The sequence below is a fragment of the Zalophus californianus genome, chromosome 4, assembly GCF_009762305.2.
Source record: "Zalophus californianus isolate mZalCal1 chromosome 4, mZalCal1.pri.v2, whole genome shotgun sequence".
Lineage (NCBI taxonomy): Eukaryota > Metazoa > Chordata > Mammalia > Carnivora > Otariidae > Zalophus > Zalophus californianus.
Window position 1 is genome coordinate 54,085,789 of NC_045598.1, and position 27,807 is coordinate 54,113,595.

The 27,807-nt window shown below is 36.8% G+C and overlaps 1 protein-coding gene across 3 annotated transcripts in view; it reads left to right on the forward strand.

Moving 5' to 3' along the window:
• Positions 1-27,807, forward strand: part of PDE4B (phosphodiesterase 4B) — a 520,481-nt gene that overhangs the window by 159,751 nt on the left and 332,923 nt on the right. For 2 of the 3 annotated variants that reach the window (XM_027619913.2, XM_027619965.2), the window contains exon 1: positions 2,621-3,028. The exons of the other annotated variant lie outside the window; for it this stretch is intronic. In XM_027619913.2, coding sequence (XP_027475714.1) covers positions 2,793-3,028 — 236 coding nt within the window. In that variant the 5' untranslated portion in view covers positions 2,621-2,792. Of the gene's footprint in view, positions 1-2,620; positions 3,029-27,807 lie in introns of those variants that run through there. 3 annotated transcript variants of the gene reach the window in all.

A 27,807-nucleotide genomic window follows, 5' to 3' on the forward strand; every position in this document is an offset into this window, starting at 1 on the left:
AACTGTCTTTGGTATTCCTTAATGTTATCGAGACTAGGTAGAGTTAACAGACTTTGTTTTGAGAATTTTATTTCTTAGGATGACTCTCAAAATTTCTTTAACTGGGACATTGGCTTGTCACGATGGGCAAAGTGAAAAGAGTAATGTGAAATGTCACATAATGTCACATAAATTGCCAGTAAGAATCGAGAAGTAATTACAATTGCATCATTACGCTGCTTCAGGTAAGTGTCTGGCAACATTTCCTTATCTGAACCCCAGTTTACATACAGCTACATCTAGGTTATGAAATTTGCCATCATTTGGGAGAAAAACAATCCCTGAAATGCTTACTATATTTTGGCAGCCTCAAAAAGTGAATCTGAGAAAGACCTTGGTAACTTCAAATTGCTTTTTTTTTTTTCCCGCAAATGAGTCATTCTGAATATTGGTAGGATCATATATTCACATGTCTCAGCTTTTTTTTTTTTTAAGATTTTATTTATTTGACAGAGAGAGACACAGTGAGAGAGGGAACACAAGCAGGCAGAGTGGGAGAGGGAGAAGCAGGCCTTCCACGGAGCAGGGAGCCCGATGTGGGGCTTGATTCCAGGACCCTGGGACCATGACCTGAGCTGAAGGCAGACGCTTAACGACTGAGCCACCCAGGTGCCCCCATATGTCTCAGCTTTAAATCACATTATCATTGGAGGACAGTCCTAGCTTTGTTTTCATCATGCAGTAAATAATAGGTACCAGCCATATTTTCTCCCATGATATTACTAACAATCCATTCTCAAATAGGGCAGTTAAAATATATTCAAATATATAAGGAAGATGTGCTAGGGCCTAGCTAGACAAACTGTTTTGACTCCTCAGTATCATATAATGAAAGAGTGCTCTCTTGGGAATCAGAAAGCCTGGACTTTATCTTTAGCTCTAATGTCAACTACAAATATGACGTGGGACAAGTTACTGAAGTTCTCTGGGACTGTTTCTTTGTCTTTTGAAATAAGGAGCTGAACAAGGTGAATCCTGGGATTTATTCCAACTCTGAAATTCCCTAACTGCTTTTGTTCATGAAATACTTCTAGTGTGTTATTGCAGCATCACTATCTTCCCAAGATAGTACCTGTACACTAGGAGTTTCAATCCTTTCTGTTAGAGTTGACTGACTTCCCCCAAAGGCTGGTGTGGGGTTTATCTTTTCCTAGGTCATCTTCTGCTCTTATTCGGTCCTTCGGATATTCAGCCAGAGTATATGACATATGTGAATGACTTTATAAAGGTGGAAGCCCTTACACCTTAGAGGAAAATTAATGTCTCCCTTATTCCCTGAAGTCTTCCCGTGAATCATTCCTTAACTGCCTCTCTTGCTGACTAGCCCAAGTTCTGCTTTGTCAAATTTTTGTTAAAACTGGCGGGCCCTGGTGGCAATCAATGCTGGTGCAGACAATATCCATACACTTCGAGCAGCACCATATTCTTTTCACTTCCACTTGCCTTTTGTAGTCTAGGAGCTGCATTCCAGTCTATTTCTAAATGAAATTTCAGGTTACAATGATCTACTTTGGAACTTGAGAAATTATTTGGATTCCCCTGCCTATACATCCCATTTGCATGCCCTTGTGAACAAAGTACACACACACACACTCACAGACATAAACTGTCTTGTACACCTGCCTGTGTGCATGCGCGCACGTCTGCGTGTGTGTGCGCGCACGCACACATACCTGCAAATGAGCACACACAGTTCTTGACTTTGGACTCTGCACTTGGCCGGGCCCCATCTTTCCCGGTTGTTACCTCCATTTCTGTTCTGCAAAGCTTTGGCTTTCAGAACTGACTTTGCATCTAACAGAGTGGCTGCTGTGGGCAACCCTTGAACAATGAGCTTAAACAGAAGAATGAGGGTAATGTTTATTGGAATAAAGATTAGCCTTTAAATTCCTCAGGGGAATGAACCAAATCCAGTGTTTTCCTGTTAGCTGACGTTTTTTTTTTATATTGATGCTGTTTTGGATCTTCTGGAGAAGGGATAAAAAAAAGAAACTTCAGCAGATCAGCTTTTTCATTCAGAAAATGGAATTTGGGGGGCTGTTTTAGTGAGGCTTTTTTGATAGTCCCCGATTTAATGTTTTCACTGTGATAAGAACAGTAGCTTTACAAATCTTGTGAAAATCTGAGCGATGGAGGGTGTCGTTGAGGGGGAAACAGAGTGCAATTATTTAAATAATCCTAGGCCAATAAGCATTTGGTAGGTGGAGTTACTGTTGTGTGCATTACAGGGCAAGATAATTCTGAATGAAGACTTTAAACATCACACATGCTGGACGGGCTGTAGTTCTGCTTTTTGTGCAAACAAAACAAGTGACTAGGTGCCTAGGTTTTGCTGACTACCCATTAGCGAGTGCAGCTTGTGTGATAAGATTTTAAAAAATAGCATGTAAAGGATTTATCAGAAGCCCTTATGAATATTTCATGAGTTGATATATTCAGCTGAATGAATTCAGTGAGTGTCAGTGTGTAGCTTGCAGACAAACCTCATCCACAAGGAGGCTACTGACATAGGAAGCACTTTGGCGCATTTTCAGAGGCAAAGCCAGGCTGATAAAGCTCCTTGTGACAGTCTGACTTGCCATTCTTCGAGTATGCTGCTTTTGCTCTAAGCAGCTCATACACGGGAGCCGCAGCTTCTGAAATTAAACTGGAAAACAGTTTGCAGACTCCTCAGCCTCCTAACCTGCAGCTGTGTCTCTGCTATGTTTGAGGTTTTTGTTTTGGGTGGTGAAAGCCAGTGCTGCATATAAGACATGACAGCCAAAGAGTCTTCCAAAGAACTTACTGCTTCTGAATCTGAGGTTTGCATAAAGACTTTCAAGGAGCAAATGCACTTAGAACTCGAGCTTCCGAGACTGCCGGGAAACAGACCTACATCTCCTAAAATTTCTCCACGCAGTTCACCAAGGAACTCACCATGCTTTTTCAGAAAGTTGCTGGTGAATAAAAGCATCCGGCAACGTCGGCGCTTCACTGTGGCTCATACATGGTAAGACGGGACTTGGAGGTGTCTGTGGTGCTTTTCATTAACGGCTGTGATTCAGAAATGTAGAAAACAGAACATTTGAATTTTGTTCAGAATGCATACCATGAGTGTGAAATGACTGGAGAGTGGGTCCTCTGAAGAAGACACAGTGCACTGTGTATTAAATTATCATTGTGCTGCCAAGCTGTTTCCAGATAAAATAAGCCTTTAACTGTGGGGAGTCTTTAAAATTACTGCTTATAAAAAATACCTAGGCGATTCTAGCTAAATTAAATACTGAAGGAATTGTAAACCTTCAGTTTTCTGTTTAATCTCTGTTGAGGTGAGAGCTGACTTTTTTGGGGGGGTGTCTTGTGGCTGTTGTTGGTGATATTTTTTAGTAGTTTATTTTTGATATGAGAATTAATGTTTTAATCTTAGTTCTAATTTATTTCTTATGATCATGTATAAAGTCAAACTTCGTTATTGCATTGCCATGTTTGTAGTGTAGAAACTAGTGGGTTTTTGATCTATTGACTTTACTTAGGGAAAAGGAGAATCAAGTTCCCACTTCTGAAATGGCATGGTTAATTAGTCTTATTTGGATTCAAACTGCTATTATCTTTTAGAGCCTCTTGTAAAAAAAAAGTAACTTCAAATTCATTGGCAATAATAAATAAATTCCCCATTTACTTAGGAATGGCAAGTAAATAAATTCAAGAACTTTCTATAAAAATTGCACTGAGTCTGCCAACTTTAACATGTATGTTACATACAAGGGGTAGCTTCCTTAAATCAGTATGATAATGAAATGTAAGAAAAAGCAGAATAGAAAATAAATAAACTTTCATCATCAATGCTAGGACATTTCAGATTTCTCTGAAAGATATATTTTCTTTCAGATTAAGATACCCTTCAAAACTGGGTATCTGTATAGTTTTTATTTAATAAGGACCATAGCAATAAAGGGAGCTAGTACTTCTTACAGACAGTTCTAACAGTGATTTTTTCGACTGCATGTTAGGTTGCCAACCAACATCATAAACCGAAGATATCTGGATTTGCAGATTAATATTTACTTAAATTCTGCTTTCTACTCATCTGAAGTGTTTGTCTCATCCACTGCACAGTGCACTGGCAAATTCAACTTACTCCTAGAAATACGTAGCTTGCCTTTGATGGGTACCACATGTTTAGCTTAAAACATACTTTACCAGCTAAAAATGATATGGTTATTTTTGTTTTCTGAAAATGGACTGTTGTTCATACAACTGATTTATTGGATAATTTTTTTTGGTCATCTTTTTGATGAATTGAATCTAATTATAGTCTCATACATAGAATGCACGTGATTATTTTTTAAAAACCTACCAGTGGCAGCATATGTATATAGAGATTTATATATAAGTATGTACTGAAGAACTCCTTTCTCTCGTGGTTTTCTCCACCCCTAATGTGAGTATTTTCATATAGTTTTCTGAGTAGTATTACTGAATAGGAGAAGGGATGTGAGTATAATTAATTCTCATAAAAAGAACAAAGATGGAAAATGTACAATTAACTAATAAACTTGTATATTTTACTACTTGTATGTTTAACTACTTGTGTTAATATCAAACCATTATTTTGACCAAAAGGACATTTAATTTTAGTAAGCTAATTTTCAGATAATGGTAAATCTTCCTGAAACTTTGGTAATATTTTCCTTACTGTAGAGTTTCTGAATGTAATAATGTGACCTTTCTTTTACTGAGAATAGATTTTTGATGTGCTAGGAACATGAGCTATAAATACTGGATTTTTTTCTTTTTCAAAAGAACCCAAATCTTAAAGTGATTAAAGAGCCAGTTTCACTCACACATTATACAAATTTTCTTGCAGCAAGTTACAAAAAGAAAAATTAAATGATAGGTAATTTATGTTCTTGGAGTGATCTTCTAGCTGAGTTAAAACAAAAATTTCTACAAATTGTCAACCCTCCCCCCCCAAAATGCATGACTTGGTTATAATGTACCATAATATAGGTTTAAAGAATCCATTAGTCACCAAACTTACAAAATTAGTTATGACTATGATTCATTTTCACTTTTTCTCCCTTTCAACTCACACACTCCCCTTCTCATCATTCTTAGTAAAGCTGTATCAGTTTGTTTCCAAGTCCTGATTAAGTCCATATTTACATTTATTTCTATTGTTTTATTTCATTGTATGTTTAGTATTTTTCAAATTTATTTTCATGAAACATTTCTTTTTAGAAAATATACACATATCTTATGTATTTGAATGACTTTTTTGCTTATCTTAAAAATTGTTTTTTTAGCATCATATGTAATAGTTACATGAGTAAATAAGAGCATAAGTACGTTATTTTTGCCTCTTTGTCATGATGAAATGTAACCATCCTTTCACGATCAACGATTGGTATTTTCCAAACCATGCATTTAAGTTAGAAATTCCAAGATATGCACTTAGAAGTCTCTAAAAACATGTTATTACTTTACAGTAGACAGTAGGCTTCTTTTAAGAAGACTGGATTGTTTTGATTCCAGCATTGAAATTAAAGTAATTTTCATGATGATGCTAAACAATGTGGAAGATGCAGTTTATGTCCAAACTCACTGAACAATTTTTTTTTTATCTTTAGTTATTTGTAGATTTCATATTTTGGTCAGATGAACATGTAATTCTAGTTTTGAAAACCCAAGTTATGAAGTGTGGGCTAATGGCAGGAGATTGAAGAAGCACTTGTGAAATATTGACTCTGGGATTATTTTTAAAATATCTGAAAACAAAAGTAGATATTCAGTGGGTTGTCACTAATCAGAATATTTAAACAATCCTAAATCTGGAAGGAATTTGGGTGATTATCTCATTGCTTCCTTCTATCCTTGGGCAGACTACAATTACTCCATCTTTGACATATGGAAATCTGCCTTATTTTTTATGGCTCTGGAGAAAATAGTTCTATAACCTCATTTGGTACACAATCTCATTACTTCATGGTCCATGTATTAGAAAATTCTTCTGGATGATCAATCTGTATATAACATATAATATTTATAATCTGATTTTTGGTACTCAATGAATACTAAGAAAAGACTTATAAGGACCTGCATGAGGGGTAACTGGGTGGCTCAGTTGGTTAAGTGCCTGCCTTCGGCTCAGGTCATGATCCCAGTGTCCTGGAATGGAGCCCCATGTCTGCTCAGCGGGGAGCCTGCTTCTCCCTCTCCCTCTGCCTGCTGCTCCCCCTGCTTATGCTCTCTCTCTCTCTGTGTCAAATAAATAAATGAAATCTTTAAAAAAAAAAAAGAACCTGCATGAATCCAAAGATCATTATTAACTGGTTCCATAAAAACTATTTTTTTTTTAATACCCTCAACATACAGAATTGAGCATTGCTGTGAGCAAGAAGAAATTCTGGTTCAACCTATAGGGATTCCAACACCTACTATATTTTAAATTCTTTACTAGAATGCTCATATATATTATCTCATCTAAGTTTCGTTTGCAATATAAAAGTACTCTAAATTCATGTTCTTTGCAAGATTACATGTTGTAGATATAAAAAAATGTTTTGAATTGCTTTAGCTTCTTCCATGCATTTCTACTTTGTTAACCATTAATTTGACTTTGAATCACCATCCCAAATTTCCAAATCTCCTTGGAGTTCTGGAACCCAGTAGTAGATGCCACACTCATTGTTAGATGATATAAGAAAATATAAAAAACACATCTTACATTGCAAAGTGCCAGTGAAATGTTTAGGGAGTTGGAAAATTAATGCCAGAGTCCTTAGGTCAACATATTATTTATCCCTAACCCTGACGGGTTACAACTTCTGAGGCATAATCTTATTTTACCTGGCTCCTGTGGCCTGCTTTCTCCTGACTGGCACCTGCCACAGTGTCCAGCTTATTCAGCTTTCTTTCCTTTGCTGTTGTTCTCACTGCAGCCAGTGGTTCTCCTCCACCATCAGCAGAGTGATGCTCTGTGAGGAAAGTTACTGGTGATGGCCTTCGCTACATCCTGGGCTCACCACACACTTCTCCCTACACTGTCCTCTTTTTTTTTTTAAGATTTTATTTCTTTATTTGATAGAGAGAGAGAGAGAGAGCCAGCGCACAAGTAGGCAGAGTGGCAGGCAGAGGGAGAGGGAGAAGCAGACTCCCCCCTGAGAAGAGAGCCCGATGTGGGGCTTGATCCCAGGACTCCAGGATCATGACCTGAGCCGAAGACAGACGCTTAATGACTGAGCCACCCAGGCGCCCCTTCTCCCTACACTCTCCTTTTGAAGAGCAAATGTATTGGTGAGCACCACATTCTGTCCATCTATTCATGCTTGCCCGTGGGAATGTGCCTGCCCAGGGAGCAATATTCCTTCACGTGGAGTTAGTATTAGAAAAAAAGACTTGTGTTTTTCTCCCTTTCTCTCATTTAGTTCTACCTATATCTTGGGAACCTTCCCTCATTTTAACAAAGGTTCATGAAATGTGTACTCTTGTGTCTAATAATTGAATGCAAGTGTATGAAAAGCTGTCGTTCATACTCTACAGGAGCTTATACCTGACAAGACAAAACTGAAATGACTAGGGGAAGAGTAAAAATAGACCAATGAATATAGTACATACCTGACTTTTCTCTAAATTTTAGGCACAATGTAGGCATAAACGTATACAATTTAAGCCTGGTTTCTTAGCTAAACCTACTAAATCTGTGTCTTGTATTCTTCTTCAATTTACTTGAAATATTTCCTAGCAACATTGGAAAATTTTTGAGAAATACCTGTGTATTTACTGATTGAACAGTTGATTGAACAAAACATTTGTTGATAGACTGCTGTGCTCTAGGCCCTACTCTGGGTTTAGGAGATACAAAATGAGAAAGATAGAGCCCTTGCTTCAAAGAACTCATGTACCGCCTGGCAAGCAAACTTATGAATTAATAATTAATCAATGTTGTGTAAATAATGCTATTGAGGAATCATGCCTCATTTGTCATGAGAGCACAGAAGAATTAAAGACCACTAGAAAGTGAATCAATGTGTTAGGAAAGGTTTAGAGAAGAGGACATTTGTGTGGGGTCTTGAAAAATGAGTAGGAGTTTTCTGGGAGAAGAGTGGGCAGGAAGACCGTTTTTTGGTCAGAGAAATAATAGAAATAAGGAAATTCCATTAATCCATAACAATAATAAGAGCTTACATTTATTTAGCACTTGCAATGTATGTGACATTATTCTAAATATACTTATTTAGTCCCATGAAAAGCCCATGAGTTATGAGCTATACGGTATGATTACTTCCATTTTATAGGAAAAGAAGTGATGCACAGGGAGGACCCAGGGTTACACAGCAAATGAGGGGCTGAGCTGGGATTTGACTCAGAGCATGGGGGAAAGTGAGCAAAGTTCACTGGAGTCACAGCATGAGATGCAAGGTGGCAAAGATAAGAAGTGCCTGTAGATCAGAGCCGTACTTTAGAGATTCCACTATCATGAACAAGACTTGGGGCTTTATTCCATCACATCAATGAGAGCCACTGCAAGGTAGTGAGAAGGGGATTGCCATAAATAGCTTTTACTTTGGTAAGAGACTTGGCAGGCATTGTGGAGAATGGATTGGTGGATGAGGAGATTAGAAGCCAAGGGAAAAAGGAGAATGTGCATTTGAGAGTAATGACTTCTAATTATTGTGTATATCCCATAACATTGAAAGCAGTGCTGATGACATTCTTTACGACTTAACAAATTACTGTTTATGGAAAATGGGAGGAAAGTATGTAAATTTGGTATCTCCTTACATTTATCATCTACATCCTGCATAGTACTAGCTGATGCACACTATCCTCAAATGCATCAAACAATCGGAGCAGAGGTGCTTGGGAGGATGGTGCTTCTGGAAAGACCCTAGTGCTCAGTCCTAATTTACTAGAGGTGCTTGTGTTATATTTTGTGTATATCCTGGAGGGTTTTTCTTTGTGTGTGTGTGTGTGTGTGTGTGTGTGTGTGTGTGTGTGTGTGTGTGTGTGTGTGGTTTTTTTGTTTTGTTTTGTTTTTTGTTTTTTACAGAAATTATCTTTGTTTATGGACTGAACTGAATGCCAGTAGAAATCTATGCCTCATAGCCTGAGTCTATTGCTTTAATTAAAGCAAGCATTTTCTCAGTAATGCAAGTCTATAAGTGGTGTTTTCCTGGTCTTTTAGTGTACACAAGTCTTCAGTATATTGAATTTTTTTTAAAATACTGTAAAAATACTTTGTAAAGTAATGATGACAACTCCCAAGACACATGCTGGAAGGTGGTCTGGCAAGCATGCCCACTGTCCAGCTGCTAAAGTTTATCCCCCGTTTGGGAAATACCATTTGCTTTCCTTTCCCGTTCTTCCCTCTTTTGTGGTCTCCCAGTTTTTCTCCTTGAATGTTTATAGATGCTCTCTTCTCTAACATCACTGTAAAGACACCAGCAACATTATGCTTGAAGCATTTAAATGACTCTCAGGAAAGAATCCCTAATGCTTACCAGGGTTTACCAGGCCCAACATTATCCAGCTGCAGGCCACCTGTGACCTCATCTCTACTCTCCTGCTATGGTAGCCTTCTTCCTGTTCTTCAACAAACCGAACCTGTTTTCAGTCCTGGGCCTTTGCACTTGGTTTTCCTTCTGCCTGGAAAGCTAGTCCCTTAGATGTTGACATGGCCCACTCTCTTAACTTCTATTCAGGCTTCTCTTAAAATGTCACTTGCTAGAGAAGGCTTCTCTGACCCCCTCCATCTAAAAAAAAAAAAAAAAAGAACCCTTTACTTCCCAGTCCTTTACTCTGCTTTATTTTTCTTCTTGGCACTTATCATTACCTGAAAAGACATGCTCATTTGTTATATTGGCTTTTTATATTATTATATTGTTTTTTTCCCTCTGTTACTGTCAACCCTTCTAAATTAGACGAGGGCAGGGATTTTGTCTTCTTTACTACATCTTAAATACCTACAAGCAAGGCTGGCACTTCATAAATACTTGTTGAAAAGATAAAAAAAGGAATGGCTCTGATTCCTGTTCTTTGCTCTTTATTCTTAGAGGGTCTTTCCTTTGGCCTGATATGAGGGAAGAGAAAAGGAAGCTTAGTTAATACTCATTCTACAAGTACTCCATCCATCTCTTAATGGTTGTGTTCCCTTTCTGCCAGGAGGGCTACTCCAACTTGCTAACTATTTTGTGCTCTATGATATTGCAGATGCAGGCTTAATTACAATATCTCACTAGAGGCTATGTGTTTTACATGGTAGCCTGTTTAATTAAGCCACTTGGTACAAATCATACCACCTAGCCTGTAGTGTTATAAAGTAAATATTTGTCCGGAGCACTGTACAATTATTTATTTGGTTATTCTTCATGCATCAAATAGCACAGTTGGTGCTTCAGCTCAGGAAAGCTCTACATATCTCTTATTAACTGTCTAGATGGAAGTGTTGTACAGAGGAATCTATTTGCTATTTGGAGTTTAAAACGCTTGCATATTATATGTAAAAATGTTTAATTATCTATGTTTTCCCACTGATGCAACACCTAAAATATTAACAGTAGCAAGAGCTATGGCCATTTGAGTTTTTTGTGGGATTTCCCCAGAGGGAATTCGGAAGCAAGAGTCCATGACTTGCAGAGTGAGGAAATTGTGAATTAATAACCCTTGTTCTTTAGAAAAGACATCAGCAGGAGTGAAAATTTTCACTTGGTGCTGTCTCATTTTTTCTGTACTTTGAGGGTGAGACCTCTGTTGCTCCTAGTAATTTGTCTGACACAGATATGTTTCAATCTCATTGTGTACTTTAAGTTAAAAAATAAAGTAATTTGTTGACTGTCTCAGATTACTTCTTGCTAGGACTGAGGCATTTTCTCTCTGAGGGAGAATGAGAATGACTGCTTTAGACCTTTGGGGGACAAGAACACCCGCCACACGGCATGCTCCCCTGACAAGAACACCCGCCACACGGCATGCTCCCCTGACAAGAACACCCGCCACACGGCATGCTCCCCTGACAAGAACACCCGCCACATGGCATGCTCCCCTGACAGACCCACTGGTCCTCCTCCCTACACCCCTCATGACTCAGGCTTACTGCGAATTACACAGATTGGAAATAAAGGGGGAGGGGCAGTATGGCTTCAAGAAAATGGCTTTCAAACGGCATTTTCTGGAATATCAGTGTGTTAGGAACCATTTTAGGTATTCCTTGAAAAATAGGGTGCTGACGATCTTTTTCCTGGTCCCAGGTGAGTAAAACAACATGGATGACTGGAGCCTTGGAGAACTTTGGAGGTGTCGCACATAGATTCCATAATATCCAAGTACTTGAAAACCCAGTTTAAGAGATTAAGGAATGGAGAGAGAAAAAATTTCTGTGTGTCTTTGCTTGGTAAAGTCATAGAGATTTGCAGACAATTTATAACATTACAATTATATGCATCTAAAATGTCCAGGAAAGGACAAATGAGGAAGGTGGAAGTGTCTGGGTCAAGGAGAGGTCATTAGGAGTGAAGATTTTTTTTTTTTTTTTTTTAAGATTTATGTGAGGGGCTCCTGGGTGGCTCAGTTGTTAAGCATCTGCCTTCGGCTCAGGTCATGATTGGGATCGAGCCCCGAATCAGGCTCCCTGCTCAACGGGGAGCCTGCTTCTCCCTCTCCCACTCCCCCTGCTTGTGTTCCCCCTCTCGCTGTATCTCTCTCTGTCAAATAAAAAAAAAAGATTTATTTGAGAGAAAGAGAGAGAACGAGTGAGAGAGCGAGAGTGGGAGGGAGAGGAAGAGGGAAAGAATTTCAAACAGACTACCCACTGAGCATGGAGCCTGACAGGGCTTGATGTCAGGGCTTGATCCCAGCATCCTGAGATCATGACCTCAGCTGAAATCAAGAGCCAGGTGCTTAACTGACTGAGCCACCCAAGCGCCCCTGAGAGTGAAGATTTAAAATTTAAAAAATTTGAAAGAGTAGCAGAATGAACACCCTTTACCTAGATTTACTAATTAGTAATGTTTTTCTACATTTACTCTATCTCTGTTTCTCTCTCCATATATAAAACAATGTGTATGTTTTCTTTAGTTTGAAGAGAGCACATTTAGATGGAGAGCAGTAGTTTTGGGATCAGAAAGAGTCTCATATTTATTTATTTATTTTTAAAGCATTTACTTATTTATTTGAGAGAGAGAGAGAGCACGAGAGGGGGGAGGGTCAGAGGGAGAAGCACCTGCTGAGCAGGGAGCCCGATGTCGGACTCGATCCTGGACTCCAGTATCATGACCTGAGCTGAAGGCAGTCACTTAACCAACTGAGCCACCCAGGCACCCATCATATTTATTTTTAAAATATGGAATTTTTTTCCATTCCATCAGCATGTTCTCATATCATGATTTTAGTTTAATTCTTAAGAGTATACTAGCATACTGACAAGTTATAAATAAGTTGTGTCCCCATTTTTAAAGTCAACTATTGGAACAGTTAGTGGAGGGTTAGAGGCATCTATAATAGTTTATGGCTTTTCCTAGTGATAAATTGTGGTTTTAGGTGCTTTAAACTGTTTCTAAGATGATGGATATCTATAGCATTTAAATTTTCTTTCCCCAAGAAGAGATGTTATTTCTTTTTCTAAAACTATAAAACTGGTATCATTAGAATGGAAGGTTATATAATGTCTTTATATACTATACATGAGGTTCTATGATTGTCTAATTTTGATGTTATCTTGAATTTTATTTTTTACTATTAATCTTCATTTTATGTTACATTGTCTGGAGTCAAGAAAGCTAGTTGGTATTAGTATTTTTGTACTTATAATGTACATTACAATGTACAGTGTAATGTAAAGTACAATTTTAGTACTTGCTATTGAAATTTTAGATCACTTAATTGTATTGGACCTCAGTTCCTTCATTTGCAAAATGGAGAAAATAGCCTTATGTTTAAATATTTTCAAATGTAATTTATTTTAAAAAACATACCTATCTGGTCTACTAGCTGTCTTCTAAGAAGTATATTAAAGTACTTAACACAGTACTTCATGCATTATAAATCACAATAGATGCTACTGTTTAATTAAATAACTTTCTAAATCTCTAAACATACACAGACATTCACATTATTGTCAGCCGTGGTTGGTAAAGCAGAAATTATTTTTCGTTATTTGAAAAGCATCACTGGGTATGGACTGTGCCAATTTGAGAGTGAAAATTCATGTGAATTGGCAAAGAAATAATTTTATAATATCCACAGTGTGACCATTCCATATACTGAAGAAACAAAATATCATTTATTTATTATCATGTGATAATCACATTCTAATGAACCGTACGTAATTATACGGATATGCATATCAGAAGACCCAGTGTGAATAGCTTATGTCCTCTAAGAAACTTTATGGCCTTGTTTGGCTGCTATCACCAAGATAGTTTGAAAAGTCATTTGTTATTGTCCACTGTGTGAAAGAGATAGGAAGAGAACCACAGTGAAGTAATTCCATCCATTTGCACCAATCAACTTGAAAGCAAAGACAGAAAAAAAAAAAGCATAAGAGGATGACTTGTTTATTTCAAGATACCACATATAAAAAGCCAATATAGGATTCAGTGAACAAATGCTTTGGAAGAATTCCAGTGTCATCAAAAACTCACTTATCTCAGAATGTCTCCTTGCTACCCTTTCAATTCCTCCACAAATTAATAAGCTCAGTCTGTTTGTTACAGTATGGAAGGTCTGAGAGTGCTTCTGTGGCTTATCTGGGCCACAATTACCTCAGCAGTTTATACAGGAGACCTCTCTCTCACCATCGGGACTATTTGTTTCCCGATGAAAGGTCACCAAATTCAGGGATCCAACTCTCTCTTGCTGGTATCTTAGCTGCCCATGCCTTCCTCCTGAGATTTTACCATTGAAATCCAAATGCAAATTTTAACTTCATGGGGATAACTATGCCCTTTCTCTTCACCTATCAGCTTTCTCTAACAGGTCTGTGCTCAGTCAGGAACCAGAATTGTGTCTCTAACATGTCCATGTTTACCGAAACAACACAGGGACTGTAGGAAGCTGGGTGGTCTGGTGCAGAGCATAGCATTTGAATCCCAACTCCACCTTTTACCAGACACTAGGTTTTAGACAAACCATTTAACTTAGCTTGGTTCCTCTTTCTGCATCTGAAAAATTAGAAAAATACTACTTGTATTTCAAATGGTCAACAGAACACATGAAAAAATTCTCAACATCACTTGGCATCAGGGAAATACAGATCAAAACCATAATGAGTTACCACCTCACACCAGTCAGAATGGCTAAAATTAACAAGTCGGGAAACAACAAATGTTGGTGAGGATGTGGAGAATGGGGAACCCTCCTACACTGTTGGTGGGAATGCAAGCTGGTACAGCCATTCTGAAAAACAATATGGAGGTTCCTCAAAAGTTAAAAATAGAGCTACCCTATGACCCAGCAATTGCACTACTAGGTATTTATCCAAAGGATACAAACATAATGATCTGAAGGGGCACCTGCACCCCAATATTCATAGCAGCAATGTCCACAATAGCCAAAGTATGGAAAGAGCCCAGATGTCCATCAACAGATGAATTGATAAAGATGTGGTATATATATACAATGGAGTATTACTCAGCCATTAAAAAATTGAAATCTTACCATTTGCAATGATGTGGATGGAACTAGAAGGTATTATGCTAAGTGAAATAAGTCAATCAGAGACAGACAAATATCATCATAGGATTTCACTCATGAGAAATTTAAGAAACAAAACAGGGTTGTAGGGGAAGGGAGGGAAAAATAAAAGATGAAATCAGAGAGGGAGACAAACCATGAGACTCCTAACTATGGGAAAGAAACAGGGTTGTTGGAGGGAAAGTGGGTGGAGGGATCGGGTAACTGGGTGATGGGCATTAAGGAGGGTACGTGATGTAATGAGCACTGGGTGTTGAATGCAACTGATGAATCACTGAACTCTACCTCTGAAACTAATAATACACTATGTGTTAATTGAATTTAAATAAAATTAAATTTTAAAAAATACTACTTGTATCTCATTAGGTCACTATAGAGATTAAATGAATGTGTGTACAGTGCTTAGCACAATCCCTGGCCAATGACAGGTAATCAGCAGACATTAATTCACTAATGTATCCATAGCTTGGGATTCCATATAAAATTTATAATATATGTATCATAATATAAATTAAATATTTCATATGACATGGTTTAATTAAGTTTTTATTAAGCAACTGTTGTGCATATTCATCCTTTTTAGACTATTTTGTTTCATAGGATACTTAGTTTCCTAGGATCATACTTTATCTTAAAGCCCATATGAACTCTTCTTTCCACAGTAAGATAAAATTTAAAATGAAAGAGAAATCACCATGTGTAATGGGGTTTAATGACTTTCATTCTTTACAAAGACAACTGCAAACGATTTTATCCATAAAATGATTTGTATTCTTTAAGATTTCAGTAACCTTCTTGAATTCGATATTTGTCTCCATTAGTGAAACTGGATGCCAGTGAAACACTATTTCTTTAAGTTAATTTAAATATCTTTCTACTAAATTAAAGAAAGTTTTTTTTCCAAGGACCAGAATGTCAGTGAAGTTGTTTTCCCTAGTCAGTAGAATCTAACCTCCTAGTTATTTGTTTATATAAGAGAGTTTATTCATGAGAAGCAATGGGAAAAGAGCTTAGGATCTAGAGTCAAAGAATCTAGACATGCATCCTGGCGCCACTACTTACAAACTGTGTTTTTGTTTTGTTTTGTTTTGTCTCTGAGTGGGGCAGAGGTAGTCCTTTAACCTTCTGGAACCTTAAGTTCCTCATCAGTAGAGTAGAAATAAAACAGTCTTTTCCCTAGTCATACATGACACTTACAAAATTAATTAGAATTGTTGAAAAACACAAAGAATTGGAACCTCTTTGCTGGAAGAACAAAGATAAGATTATAGGACAGAAAGTAATGATAAATTATTGCTAAGGATTACAAAACAAAGTGACTGGCTTAAATGCTGCAGGTGTTTTTGGATTGTATGTAAAGAGCATCCTGTTAGTAAACATTATTAAATAACACACACATTGTTCCCTGAACGTTTTATTTCATACAAAAGAGGAGTTTCTGCTCAGTAGGACCACTTATGTGAGAGACTGTAAAGGAGACAGGGGCTAGACTAAATGGTAACTTTGGATCTTATCTGCCTCCATGGGTCTTGACATCACTTTCATGCTTCCTGCAGAAATATAATAGAAAGCTCATATAACCAATATTCAGTGCACTGAAAGTTGTGTTTAATATTTATCCAGATGACTTTACAGCATTTAAATCAAATTGCTCTTTATTTCTTGGTCATTTCCAAGAATATTTATGGATGAAAACAGAAATAAAGGTTATTGCTTTTCTTTTGACACAGACTTCCTTCTCACATTATCATTGATCAGGTTGATTCTGTCTCCTAGCAATTGAAAGGCAGTAAAATGTTACATCGTTAAGACAGGTGTTTCTATTCAAGCAAATTTGTACATCATTGAACAATCTGCTATCCAAATAAACTCAAAGCTTTGCATCAATGCAAAATAAAGTAAAATGATTTGGGGCTTCACAGGGATCATGCCCAGTTTCTGGTTCTGTCTAAATTAATAAAATAAGATTTTTAGGACCCTATCTTGCAGTTGTAGATTAAATTATGCAACTGTTTCATCTGCATAAAGATTTGCAGAGTCTAACATGAAAGAGCTATCTTTATAAACACAGTACTTGCTTGGGATTCAGAGGATTTGAGTTTTAATGCCAGTTGCATCCCAAATGCCCTGTGAGCACATACACTGTATATTTGCGGCTGTAGCTTTTTTTGTCGAGTGGAATTAATAATTACCTGCTCTACCACCCTTACCTCATGCATTATGGTATGCATATTGAATACAAGTGGCTATAGAGTGCTTTGGTTTTCTGCAAAGTAACTTGGCAGAGACATTCAGAAGAAAAAAAAGACTGCTAAGAAGTTCTAGACATAAAATATTTTTAAAAATGTGACTCAGCTTAAAATGCATTAATGAATTTTATATTTTATGTGAACCCTAAAAAGGCATTTGCCAAGTACTTGGTACTCTGATAGTTTAGATATTTATGTTTAGAGTTTCTTAAAGCCCTGTCGTATTTGTGTATGTCAGTACGTTTTCAATGGCTAAAAACCAGATAGACATCACTTACTGAATTAATTCTGATGTGTGCCTTGCGTTTTCATTTTTGTATCGATTCCAGTCAACAAATGTTTATTGTTGGATAAGGCAAATATGAGAACACTTTGCCATCAAGGAGCTTTAATCTAGCCAAGGAGAGTATATAATCATTTGGCATGTGCAATAACTTTTTTTTGTTAGATATGTGTTAAAAGGATACAAGTATAAAGTGGAGAGATCTCTCACTGCTACCAAGTGGTGCCAGTCTGATTATGAAACTAAAGGTTTACAGAGCAATGGTGCTGTTCCTCTTTCCAAATGTCTGTGAGCTTTGAATCTGCCCTGTTATGATGACTTCTTTTCTTGAGCAGTTAATCACTAGTGAGGAATTGGAAACTGGTGTACCAGCAAGTAATCTGCTGGTGTGAACAAGCAGGAAGGATGCTCTGAGAGAGAAAGACACAAGATAGCAGTATTGAAAATTTTCTCCACAAAAAATTATACTACCTACATATTATATCATCTAACCCTTATCTCCATTTACTGATGAGGAAACTGAGATTCAGACACACATCCACTGCCTGATGCTGGCTAACTCAGCTACAAAGGAGTAAGCCAACAAGTAGCTCACGGGTCCTGATTCAGGTTTATACAAGGTTTATATGGACATGTTCCATAGATTCAGTGGCACTCCTCCGCTCCACCTCCTTCTCAGCCTCCAACTCCAAACACCTATGGGAAAACACCCAGGGTTCTCAGACTCTCATGTCTCCTTATTAAAAGCTTTCTCACACGGACGACCTGACAAATTCATTCGCACTTAAGCATAATTGACTCCCGGGGTTTCATGTGTTATTCCATTTTATGGAAATAAACACTAAGCCAGAATTAATTTCTGCTTGTAGAATTTTGCACATTGGGGAGCAGAGGCAAAGGGGAAGTATTTTGGGGGATGAAACGGCATTTTCAATCCCCTCAAGGCATGAGACTCAGATGATGGGCTGAATGTCCCAGGCCTGGAGTTGTATTTGCAAACCTTTCATTCATTTACCACATTTACTGCCCACCTGTTCATGCCCATGTTTCCTGCCTTCCTATTTCTATGGCTCCATTCTCTGTGTACCTGGTTGAAGCCAGCCCTTACACCGTGCCCTGCATTTTATCTCCCTCACCCTCAAAGGCTTTGTTCTTGCATGGCCTCTGCTCTGAACATGCATCATCAGTTTTCCATCCTATTAGACTATATCTATCAGTCTGCCAACAAGCCATAGCTCTATTCACAATATCTGTATGCTGATGATTTCCAAATTTGTATCTCTAGTCAGACTTGTGTGAAGTCCAGACCTATATCCTTATCCAACAGTCATCTTGACAGCTAAATCTTCGACACCTAAAACTGACATCATCATCTTCTCTTGCCGCTTTGTTGCCATCTGTTCCCTATCTCACTAAAATGCAGTTCCATTTTTCTCATTGCTCAGGCCAGAAACCTTGAAGTCTTCCGTGACTCCTGCTTTTCTCAGTCATGTCATATTCCACTGCTTCAGCAAATCCCATCAGCTCTGCTTTCACAATGTATCCAGAATCTGACCTCTTCTCTTTACCACCTCTGCCTCCATTCTGATTATCTCATAGTTGGGTCGTTAAATTAACCTCTTACCTGGTCTTCACCATTTTACCCCTGCAAAGTGGACTCTCACACAGTTGCCATGGTGATTCTTTATAACATGTGAGCAGTTGTGCCAGTTATCTATTCAGAATCTTTCAGAGATGGGTTACTTTGTTACCCAGAGTATGAGTTAACTTGTTTGTAGCATACCTGTAAGGTCCTATTGTTTTTGACCTATTGCTTCTCAAACTGTTCCTTCCCCTCACACCATTCCAGCCATGCTTGTCTCTTTGTTGGGCCTCAAACAAACAGTATAAGCGGCATCCCCATCAAGAGCAGTGCCTTTTTTTGTTGTCAAAAAAGAATTTCTCCCAGATAACTGCATGGCCCACTTTCTTCTTTCAGGTCATTGCTTGAATTCATCTAATTGGAGAGGACTTCACTGACCCTTTATATAAAATAACACTCCCTATTCTGGCCTTTCTACTATTCTTAACCCTGCTTGGATTTCTGTATAGTTTTTATACACACCTGATGTATACATATACATCTATATCCACATCTATATTCATGCCCATATCATCGCTATCTCTCTCCCTATCTATCTTGCTAAATGTCCTAAACCTATAAAACAAATGAGCACATGGTAAGCAGTTAATGCATATTTGTTGAATGAATGAATGAATTGAGCAGACTTTAAGTGTCCGAGTTTTAAGCACTGAGACTCCAAGTTGAATGGGAAAGAGAAATGTGAACAGATAATTTAAAATACAATGTGATAGATAAAATAGTAAAAGTAAATATCTCTCACCAAAGAAGCAATTTTATATGCAAAAATAAATTTTAAAAATATTATTAATATTTAACAATAGATTAATATAAAAACTTTAATTCACATTCTGATTGCATTAGTTGTATGATCTTAAGAAAAGAACTAATAATCTATTCTGTTCCTCTCATTGTATTCACTATGCCATCAAGTTTATTTTATTTTTGTGAAGGTTAAGTCAGGTAATATGATACATAGTAGACATTCGGTAGATATTATTTTTCTTTCCTTTCATGTCCAATACTTCACTTTACATTCCCAGGTTAGTCTTCTCTAATGTGTCTTAACCCTCCATCATTTCTCAATGATTTCCTAAATTTCTACCTCGTTGACTTTCTTCCATTTTCTTCCTATAAGAATTTTTGGCATCATGTAATTCTATAATCAGCCTCACCATCCTATCAAAGATTTCATATATATATAAACTGGTGAGTGCTTTAGCTATATTTCTAAAGGCAGAAATGTGGATCAGTCTTCAGCATTATAGGATAGTAATAAGTGAATATTTTTTAATTGGAAGTAAGTTTCTTTGACTCACACTAGAATAGTAGTTCTTATTATGTCACTAATGTCATAAATGGGTGTGGAAATGATGTTCATAGAGTAAGGGCACTGGGAATTGCACATGAGTATGAACCATGACTGTATTTTCCCCCTCCCCTTACTATAACCAGACTATTAAAACAGCAACAGGAACATGAGTATTTTCAGGAGAGAGTATCACAATTGTAAATGTAACTAGTAGGGCATTATGTGGAAGAAAAAGTATTTGGAGTCATCATATTAGACTAATCTCTTTGTGCCAGGTGCTATTTCTTTTCTTTTTTGGCAAATTGTTTTATTATATTTTATTTCCAGTTTTGTTATATAATTGACATGTAACATTGTATAAGTTTAAGGTATACAACATAATGATTTGATATATGTGTTTACTGCAAAATGATCACCGCAATAATTTAATCTTACATTGTAGGGTAACTGGTAAGTGCTGTTGAACTGAATTTCTTAATTTTTTTTCCCTAAAGTGTCTGAATTTTTATTGCACATGAGACAAACTTATTTTTGTCCCTATTTACCATTGGGTTATAGACAGAGGGTGATATAATAGTGCAATTATATTGCGTTACAGTGAATGAGCAAACCTGCTCACATTCCATTTGTCAAAACAATTAAGATATTTCTAAAATGTGAACAGATGTGTGATAGAAATTAGCAAAATGAAAGACAATCCACATTTTTGGTTTTTGATATAAACACAGAACTTACATCTGGTTTTCTAGGTTATAATAATTGCAACCTCTTCCTTCTAGGGATTCAGTTAAGAAACTCATGTTAGTTGAGATCTAGGTTTTATGATTGTTTTCTTTTTCATATTGTAATAATGACAAAAATCAGCAGTTATATCATCACTTTGCTCTGCTCCAAGTGCTGTTTTTTGAACTTGCATGCAAGATTTTTTATCCAAGTTTTCACCAGTTGGGATCTCTTAAGGGTTGTTTAGCTTTCAATGAAAGACAATCTTTTTAAGGAGTTTATGTCCTAAATATTTTCTGGTTTTGCAGTAGCACACATCAGACACAGTTACTGTGTTTGGATTGAGATTTTCATTTTTAACATGTTCTCAAATTCTTTAGACATTTAATGTTTCCATCTGGTCCTCATAAAAGATTTCACATTTGTAATGCAGCTCAGGTTCCTGCTCAGAGATCATCATTATAATTCCATCCATGACTCTAGTTTGATAGAGCAGATACTTTTTTAACTTTGGATTTTGTTGTTTACTTTTGTTTTCTTCTTTTAAACCTAAGAATAACACTTGATTTTAATGGTGCGTTTCTCTCTGAAAACAGTCACAGCATGCATCCCCTCACAACAAGCTCGCTCCTCACTCCCTTCTGTGCAGTTTGAAACTCTAGGGTAGGAGAAGTGACCACACTGAGTCTGGTACAAGGAAACTTAGCAGTCATCATTCTTCCTCTTCATTAAACAATCTGTTCTCAGTCATCACAGATGGAGGGGATATTTTCAAGGACTTGAATATTTTCTTGAAATAGCCAAACAAACCATGTTAAATAGTAGGTTCTAGGGCACAGTTCAAACAAATGTTCATCATAACTTCCAGCAGGGTCTTTTCCATTTACTTAGGTGCTCATACATGTCTATGAATTTCTTTAGTGGACACTTATGTAACCCTTACTATATGCCAGATAATGCTCTAACAGCTTCATAAATATTAAATCATTTAATCCTCATAGCAACTTTATGCATAAAGTACTGTTAGTATCCTCATTTTAAGGATGAGGAATGCTAGGCAAAAAGGCAAAAAGATCACAACTAGCAAGTGGCAGAACCAGAATTCAAACTGTGGTGGTCAGGCCCCAGTCTGTGTTCTTAACTACTAAACTATGCTATGATTGAGTATGTTTAGCTGCCAATTTCCAAAAATCTATTCTTACTTTCCCAAAATTGAACTGCACACTCTGCATAACTTCCCCAGCACCATGCTTGACTTACAGTTGACACTCAATGGATGTTTGTTTACCTAAGTGTTTAAGTAATAATGTCTGAGTTTGATGTACTTAAAATAGGTAAAAGCAAAGGTAAATCACCATTGTAGCCAGTGGAGAGGCTGTTCTTCATTCAGAAATGCCAGTGGGTCCTCGTATTTAAAGATAATCCATATGGGGCACCTGGGTGGCTCAGTTGTTAAGCATCTGCCTTTGGCTCAGGTCATGATCCCAGGGTCCTGAGATCAAGCCCCACATTGGACTCCCTGCTTGGCAGGAAGCCTGCTTCTCCCTCTCCCACTCCCCCTGCTTGTGTTCCCTCTCTCGCTGTGTCTCTCTCTGTCAAATAAATGAATAAAAAATCTTAAAAAAAAAAGATAACCCATATGTAAGGCCCTGCTATTCCTAAGATGATACTTTGGATTTTGAATTTTCAAATCTGAGAGAATTGTCTTCATTTCACTCATTGCTCTTTACTGACACAGTTTTTTTTTTTTAATTTAATTGTGGTAAAATACCCATAACGTAAAATTTACCATCTTACGTATTTCTAAGTGTACAGTTCAGTAGTGTTAAATACATTCACATTGTAATGCCTCTCCAATGTAACTGCCTCTAGTGGAAGGAAGAGTACAGATATTAGAGAGATAAATTGCACAGATAATTTTTTAGGCACAATTGTGAATGACAATGTCAAGTGCAATCCAGTCAGTGAGAGGAAAAAGGCAAAGAACATCTAAAAATAAACAGGATGAAATGTCTTAGCCAAGAGGTACCATACAAAAGAAATAAGAAATACAGGATATCGTAAGAAGTAATGAAATAATCAATAACTTTGTAGATTCCCTAAGCTTCCTATATTTGCAGTTTTCTAGTGGTAAAACACTTAAAACCACAAGGACTTCACCATTTAATTTTGGGTCAGAAATAAATGAATAAGGAGCACAATAATGCAGCTTACTTTCAACCCCAAGTCAGACTTGAGGGGAAGGAGGTGTTGAGATTCCAAGAGGCAGAATACATAGGACAGCTATTGAAGGAGAGTGTAGGCTCTGTTGGGTGTTCTTGCAGAGAAAAAAATGCAAATGGGGTGGGAGTGGGATGGGGAGCAGGACTAGCTGGCGTAGGGAGCATTGGCTTCAAGCAAGAAGGCTGGAGGATGGTTCTCAAGAATTTAGACTGTGCCCATACAAACACTTCTTTGCTGTTTTGGGGTTTCCAGACTTGGCATCTTCTGTCAGACTGTTGAATATGAGAGCAAAGATTTGAGAGCAGGAAATTTATTGTCCTTGGATAACCAACTTCTTTTATTGCTTTGAGCATTTAAAAGCTTTTTTATATGTATACTGAATTAATTTATCAATTTCTATATCAATTAATGAAGTATTAAAGTAAGTCTGGAAAAGGGGATCATATCCACTAGACTTAGCCTACAATTTGTTCAATACTGATGTGTTAAAAATAAAAACTGCCTAATAAAAGGTCAATATGTAATATGTGGTTACCATAGTCAGGATAGTAATTTAGCATTTCTATAAACTAATAGTGTTTGAATTTATTCTACATATATTTAGTGTTGGTAGTAAACAACTGATTTTCTGTGGCCAAAAATTGCATATGGAATCATACTGTCTTGCTAACTCAATTTACTCTGTTCAAGCATAGTCAGTAATGTGGAAATAGCAAAATGTCTCCAGTGCTTCTATAGATTTTCTTGTTTTTAAAACTTCATTTATGATGGAACCAGAGAACTCCTTAGGAAATTATAAAATAAAATGAGTCATTCTTTCCTAGTAAAAATCTCTATACAATCCATTTTTGGGGTTGAGAAGCTCAGGTGAGAGCAACTACTGAAGTGCAGAAAAGCTTAATGGAGATAACCCACTTATTAGTAAGATTTAAGAAAATTTCTGTCCAAGAGTGCTAGGAGCCATTTACATTTCACCAAGGATATAAAAACTTGCATGTGGAAATCAGAGTTAACTGATTTATTCCAGTTGTATTTTAAAACCACTTACATATTGGCACCTGGGGATCTGGCTATTTTTTATATAGCTCGCCATAGATCATAGACTCTTTGAGGTGAAATTTGCTTCTTATTTTACTGTTACTCTTGTAATGCAACCTATTTAGCTGTTTTAATGAAAGTAAGACAAAGACTTTTGTCTAAAGAGTATGTGGTTTTGACTTTTATAATACAGTAGATTCTGACCAAATAGGTTTCACGATTCAGTATTTCAGTTTTGTGCTTTACTTTGCTTGTGCAGACACAAACAGAAATCTTACAAGACATTTCCAATATGAGGTCTATATTCTAATATCCCTTTTCAAAAATATTTGAACACCTATAAACTGTTCTACAGTGACAATCAACATCCTAGATGGTCTTCCAAATAATTCACCTTAAGGGTATGTTTTGGAAATAAGTAGCATTATCAGATTCAAATGATACTGTATTATGAATGGAACATGATTTTAAATTAGTGGAGAATGCCATCTCTCTCTCTCTGTCCAGTATCAGTTGAGGGCCAACTGTGTGCTAAGGAAGATACAAATGTGTATAATAATAATTAAAAGGTTTTGTGATATAGACTGTGATCTATAAGTAAAAAAATAAATTATAAAAATAAAATGCTATAGGATGTCACAATTAGATAATTTTATATTTTTTAATGAAAATATCTATAAGATCGAAAACACCATTTTTAAGTTTTTGCAGCTTTTTAGTGTTATTACATTCTTAAATTAATGGTAAAAGTACTTACTATTTTCACATTCAAATGCTTCCTGATATGATGACATATAGTTTTGATGACCTGTTTAAAACTGATGAAAACTTTCAGTGGCATTGCCTGGGGCTAGTAGTCTGCTACATATTTTATTTTGATATTATTGCAATGGCAACTAAGTGTATTAGTGCTTTTCCTAACCTAGAAATCATTAATTAAGGAACTGATACCTAATTTATTTAAAAATAAATCTTTAGAGTAAGTTTACAGTTTGCATAGAGTTATTTAAATGTCTCGCAAATTTATGTGATGGTTCAGCAAATGCTTTTTAGAGAATTATTTTCTTTTTTCTTTTTTTAAAAGATTTTATTTATTTATTTGAGACACAGATATATATATATATATATATATATATATAGAGAGAGAGAGAGAGAGAGAGAGAGAGAGAGAGCATGAAGCAGGGGGAGAGGCAGAGGGAGAAGCAGGCTTCCTGCTGAGCCAGGAGCCGGATGTGGGGCTCGATCCCAGGACCCTGGGATCATGACCTGAGCCGAAGGCAGATGCTTAACCATCTGAGCCACCCAGACTCCCCTAGAAAATTATTTTCAATATATCACGTCCTTTGTGCAGTCCTTTGCAAACCAGTTTTCTATGGGAATTCTTTTGCATATGGAAACACGGACAATTAGATATTTACACATGTAACCATACTCTTTTTTTATTTTATTCTACTGTATAGCACTAACCTAAATCTAAGCTGGAAGTCTGTCCAGATCTGGTTTGGAAGGCTAGTTATATAGACAATATACTCAGAGAGATACAGGCACTAAATGTGCTTTTTTGGGTTCATTTGCAGGCATCATTCAAGCCCCAAGTTTGTATTCTTCAATTTAGTTCAGTCAGCTAACAAGGCTTCACTGAGTGGTCACTCATGACAAGACCTGCACTAGACTGTATACATAGAAGTCAAAGAAAAACTTATTAGTCACCATCAATAAACATTTATTGATACTCAGTGGCACAATTTCTCTTTCAAGAGTGTTCATTAATGTTGGGGAGATTCAACTTTTTTTTCAGTACCTATTTAAAATTTGGCCTGTAAATTTTGTTGCTTGTCCACAGTGTAGCTAGCTAGGCTAGTTTCAAGAACATGTCATAATTAGGTCAGGAAAATAGGTGCACTGTAGCGGTTTGCCAGGTATAGTAGGATTCAGATTAAAGCAGATGTCTAACATCATAATTGTGGAAGTCATGAATAAACAAGTAAATAAATTGTATCTCTTGAAGAACACCGAGAAACAGGATTCTTGTCATTGGGTGGGTAGACCAAGTTGTTATAATCCTTTGGTACCTTGGAGAGCTCTCAATAACCTCTACCTTTGATTTTGTGTAAGGTTTTTTCTTCCTAGCCTAAGGCTTACCTGATTAGTTCTATCACTGTGGTAGAACTAAAAGGATAGCTAATGCAGCTTTATTCTAATGTGATATGATTAGACTGAGTGGTAGTGTCAGGATATCATCTTCATCCTACTAAAACCTTTTGTCCCTCACTCTAGATTCTGGACAATACATTTTGGTTCCTCAAAGTTACTTATATACTGAGGAAGACAAATAAGCTTATCAGGGGTTCACAGTGTTTTCCTGCTTTCTCTCCAGCAGAAGGATCATCTTTTTGGCTCAGACAGGGGAGGTGTTGCCAAGAACAAGGTGGTGTGTGTTTAGCTCCAAGTAGTGGTAGAGAAAATAAACACCGTAAGAGTTCAGAGAAGCTGTTAATAAGGGCTATAGAACCCATGAAAGACTCCACACAGTAGCTGGCCCTGTATAATGAAAGGGTTCAGACAATCTGGGAGAAGGGAGAGGGAATTTCAGGTGGAGAAAATGTTAACCATTTTCAACATTCCATTGATTTGGGGGGAAGTTAATTACCAGACAAAGTCTTTCTCATTAAATAGCCTATAATCCACCTGAGGGAGAAAAGAAACATGGCAAGCATGAACCAACATTAGAATAACTACCAGTTATGTAGTAAAAGAACAAAGAAGTAAAATATAAACTTAATAATGATGCTTTGGAGATAAAGTCTTAGGAATGAAAGATCAGTGTTGGTAGGGCTAATTAAGGCAATATTGCAGAGATTTGTCTCCTGATCTGAGTTACTATTTTCTGTTTCTTATGTTAGTGCTTCCTAAATGTATTTTGTGTTTGCTTAACTGGAGAATGGACCTCAGGAAGAAATACCTATAAAGTAAAGGAAAAAACTCTTATGCAGAAAAATCTCAGCTATACTTTACTTCTGTAGGTTATTTCAGCCTGATTTTATTTTTTATTTTTTTTGCTTTTGTGCTGCCTACTCAGTACTGTTCATACTTCTGTCAGCCCCTTGACTTTTGGATTCTCTACTCTGAGAGACACTCCATACAAGTATTCTCCATTAATGTGGAGTAGAGTTGCTTGTATTTGCAGTTTTAGACCATCAAAAAATAATCAATACTGGGTACAAATAATAGTGTCATTAGTAATAGTATTTAATCAGGTTTTTTACTAGGGCATTTTCAGAATGTCTCTAAAAAATATAAATCTAGCATCACAATATCTTGGAGTTGGAAGTACTTCAGAGGCTGCCTCATTTACTCCTTACCCAACCAGGTAGCCACTCCCCCTGCATCACATCTCTGACAGTGGGTTGTCAGGCTCTATGTGAACAGTTTAAAAGATGGAAGCTCCCTACCCAAGGTGGTTTTTGATTCCACTGTTGACTAACTTTAACACTTAAAAAAGGTCTTGCATTAAGCCAGCATCTGAGTACATGGCTTCAAATTTATTGTTCCAATTTCTTTCTAAGGAAGCTATACCAATGAGGTCAATTCATATTATTTATTCAACAAAACTAAGCAGGCATATCATATGTGCAAGGAATTTTTTTGA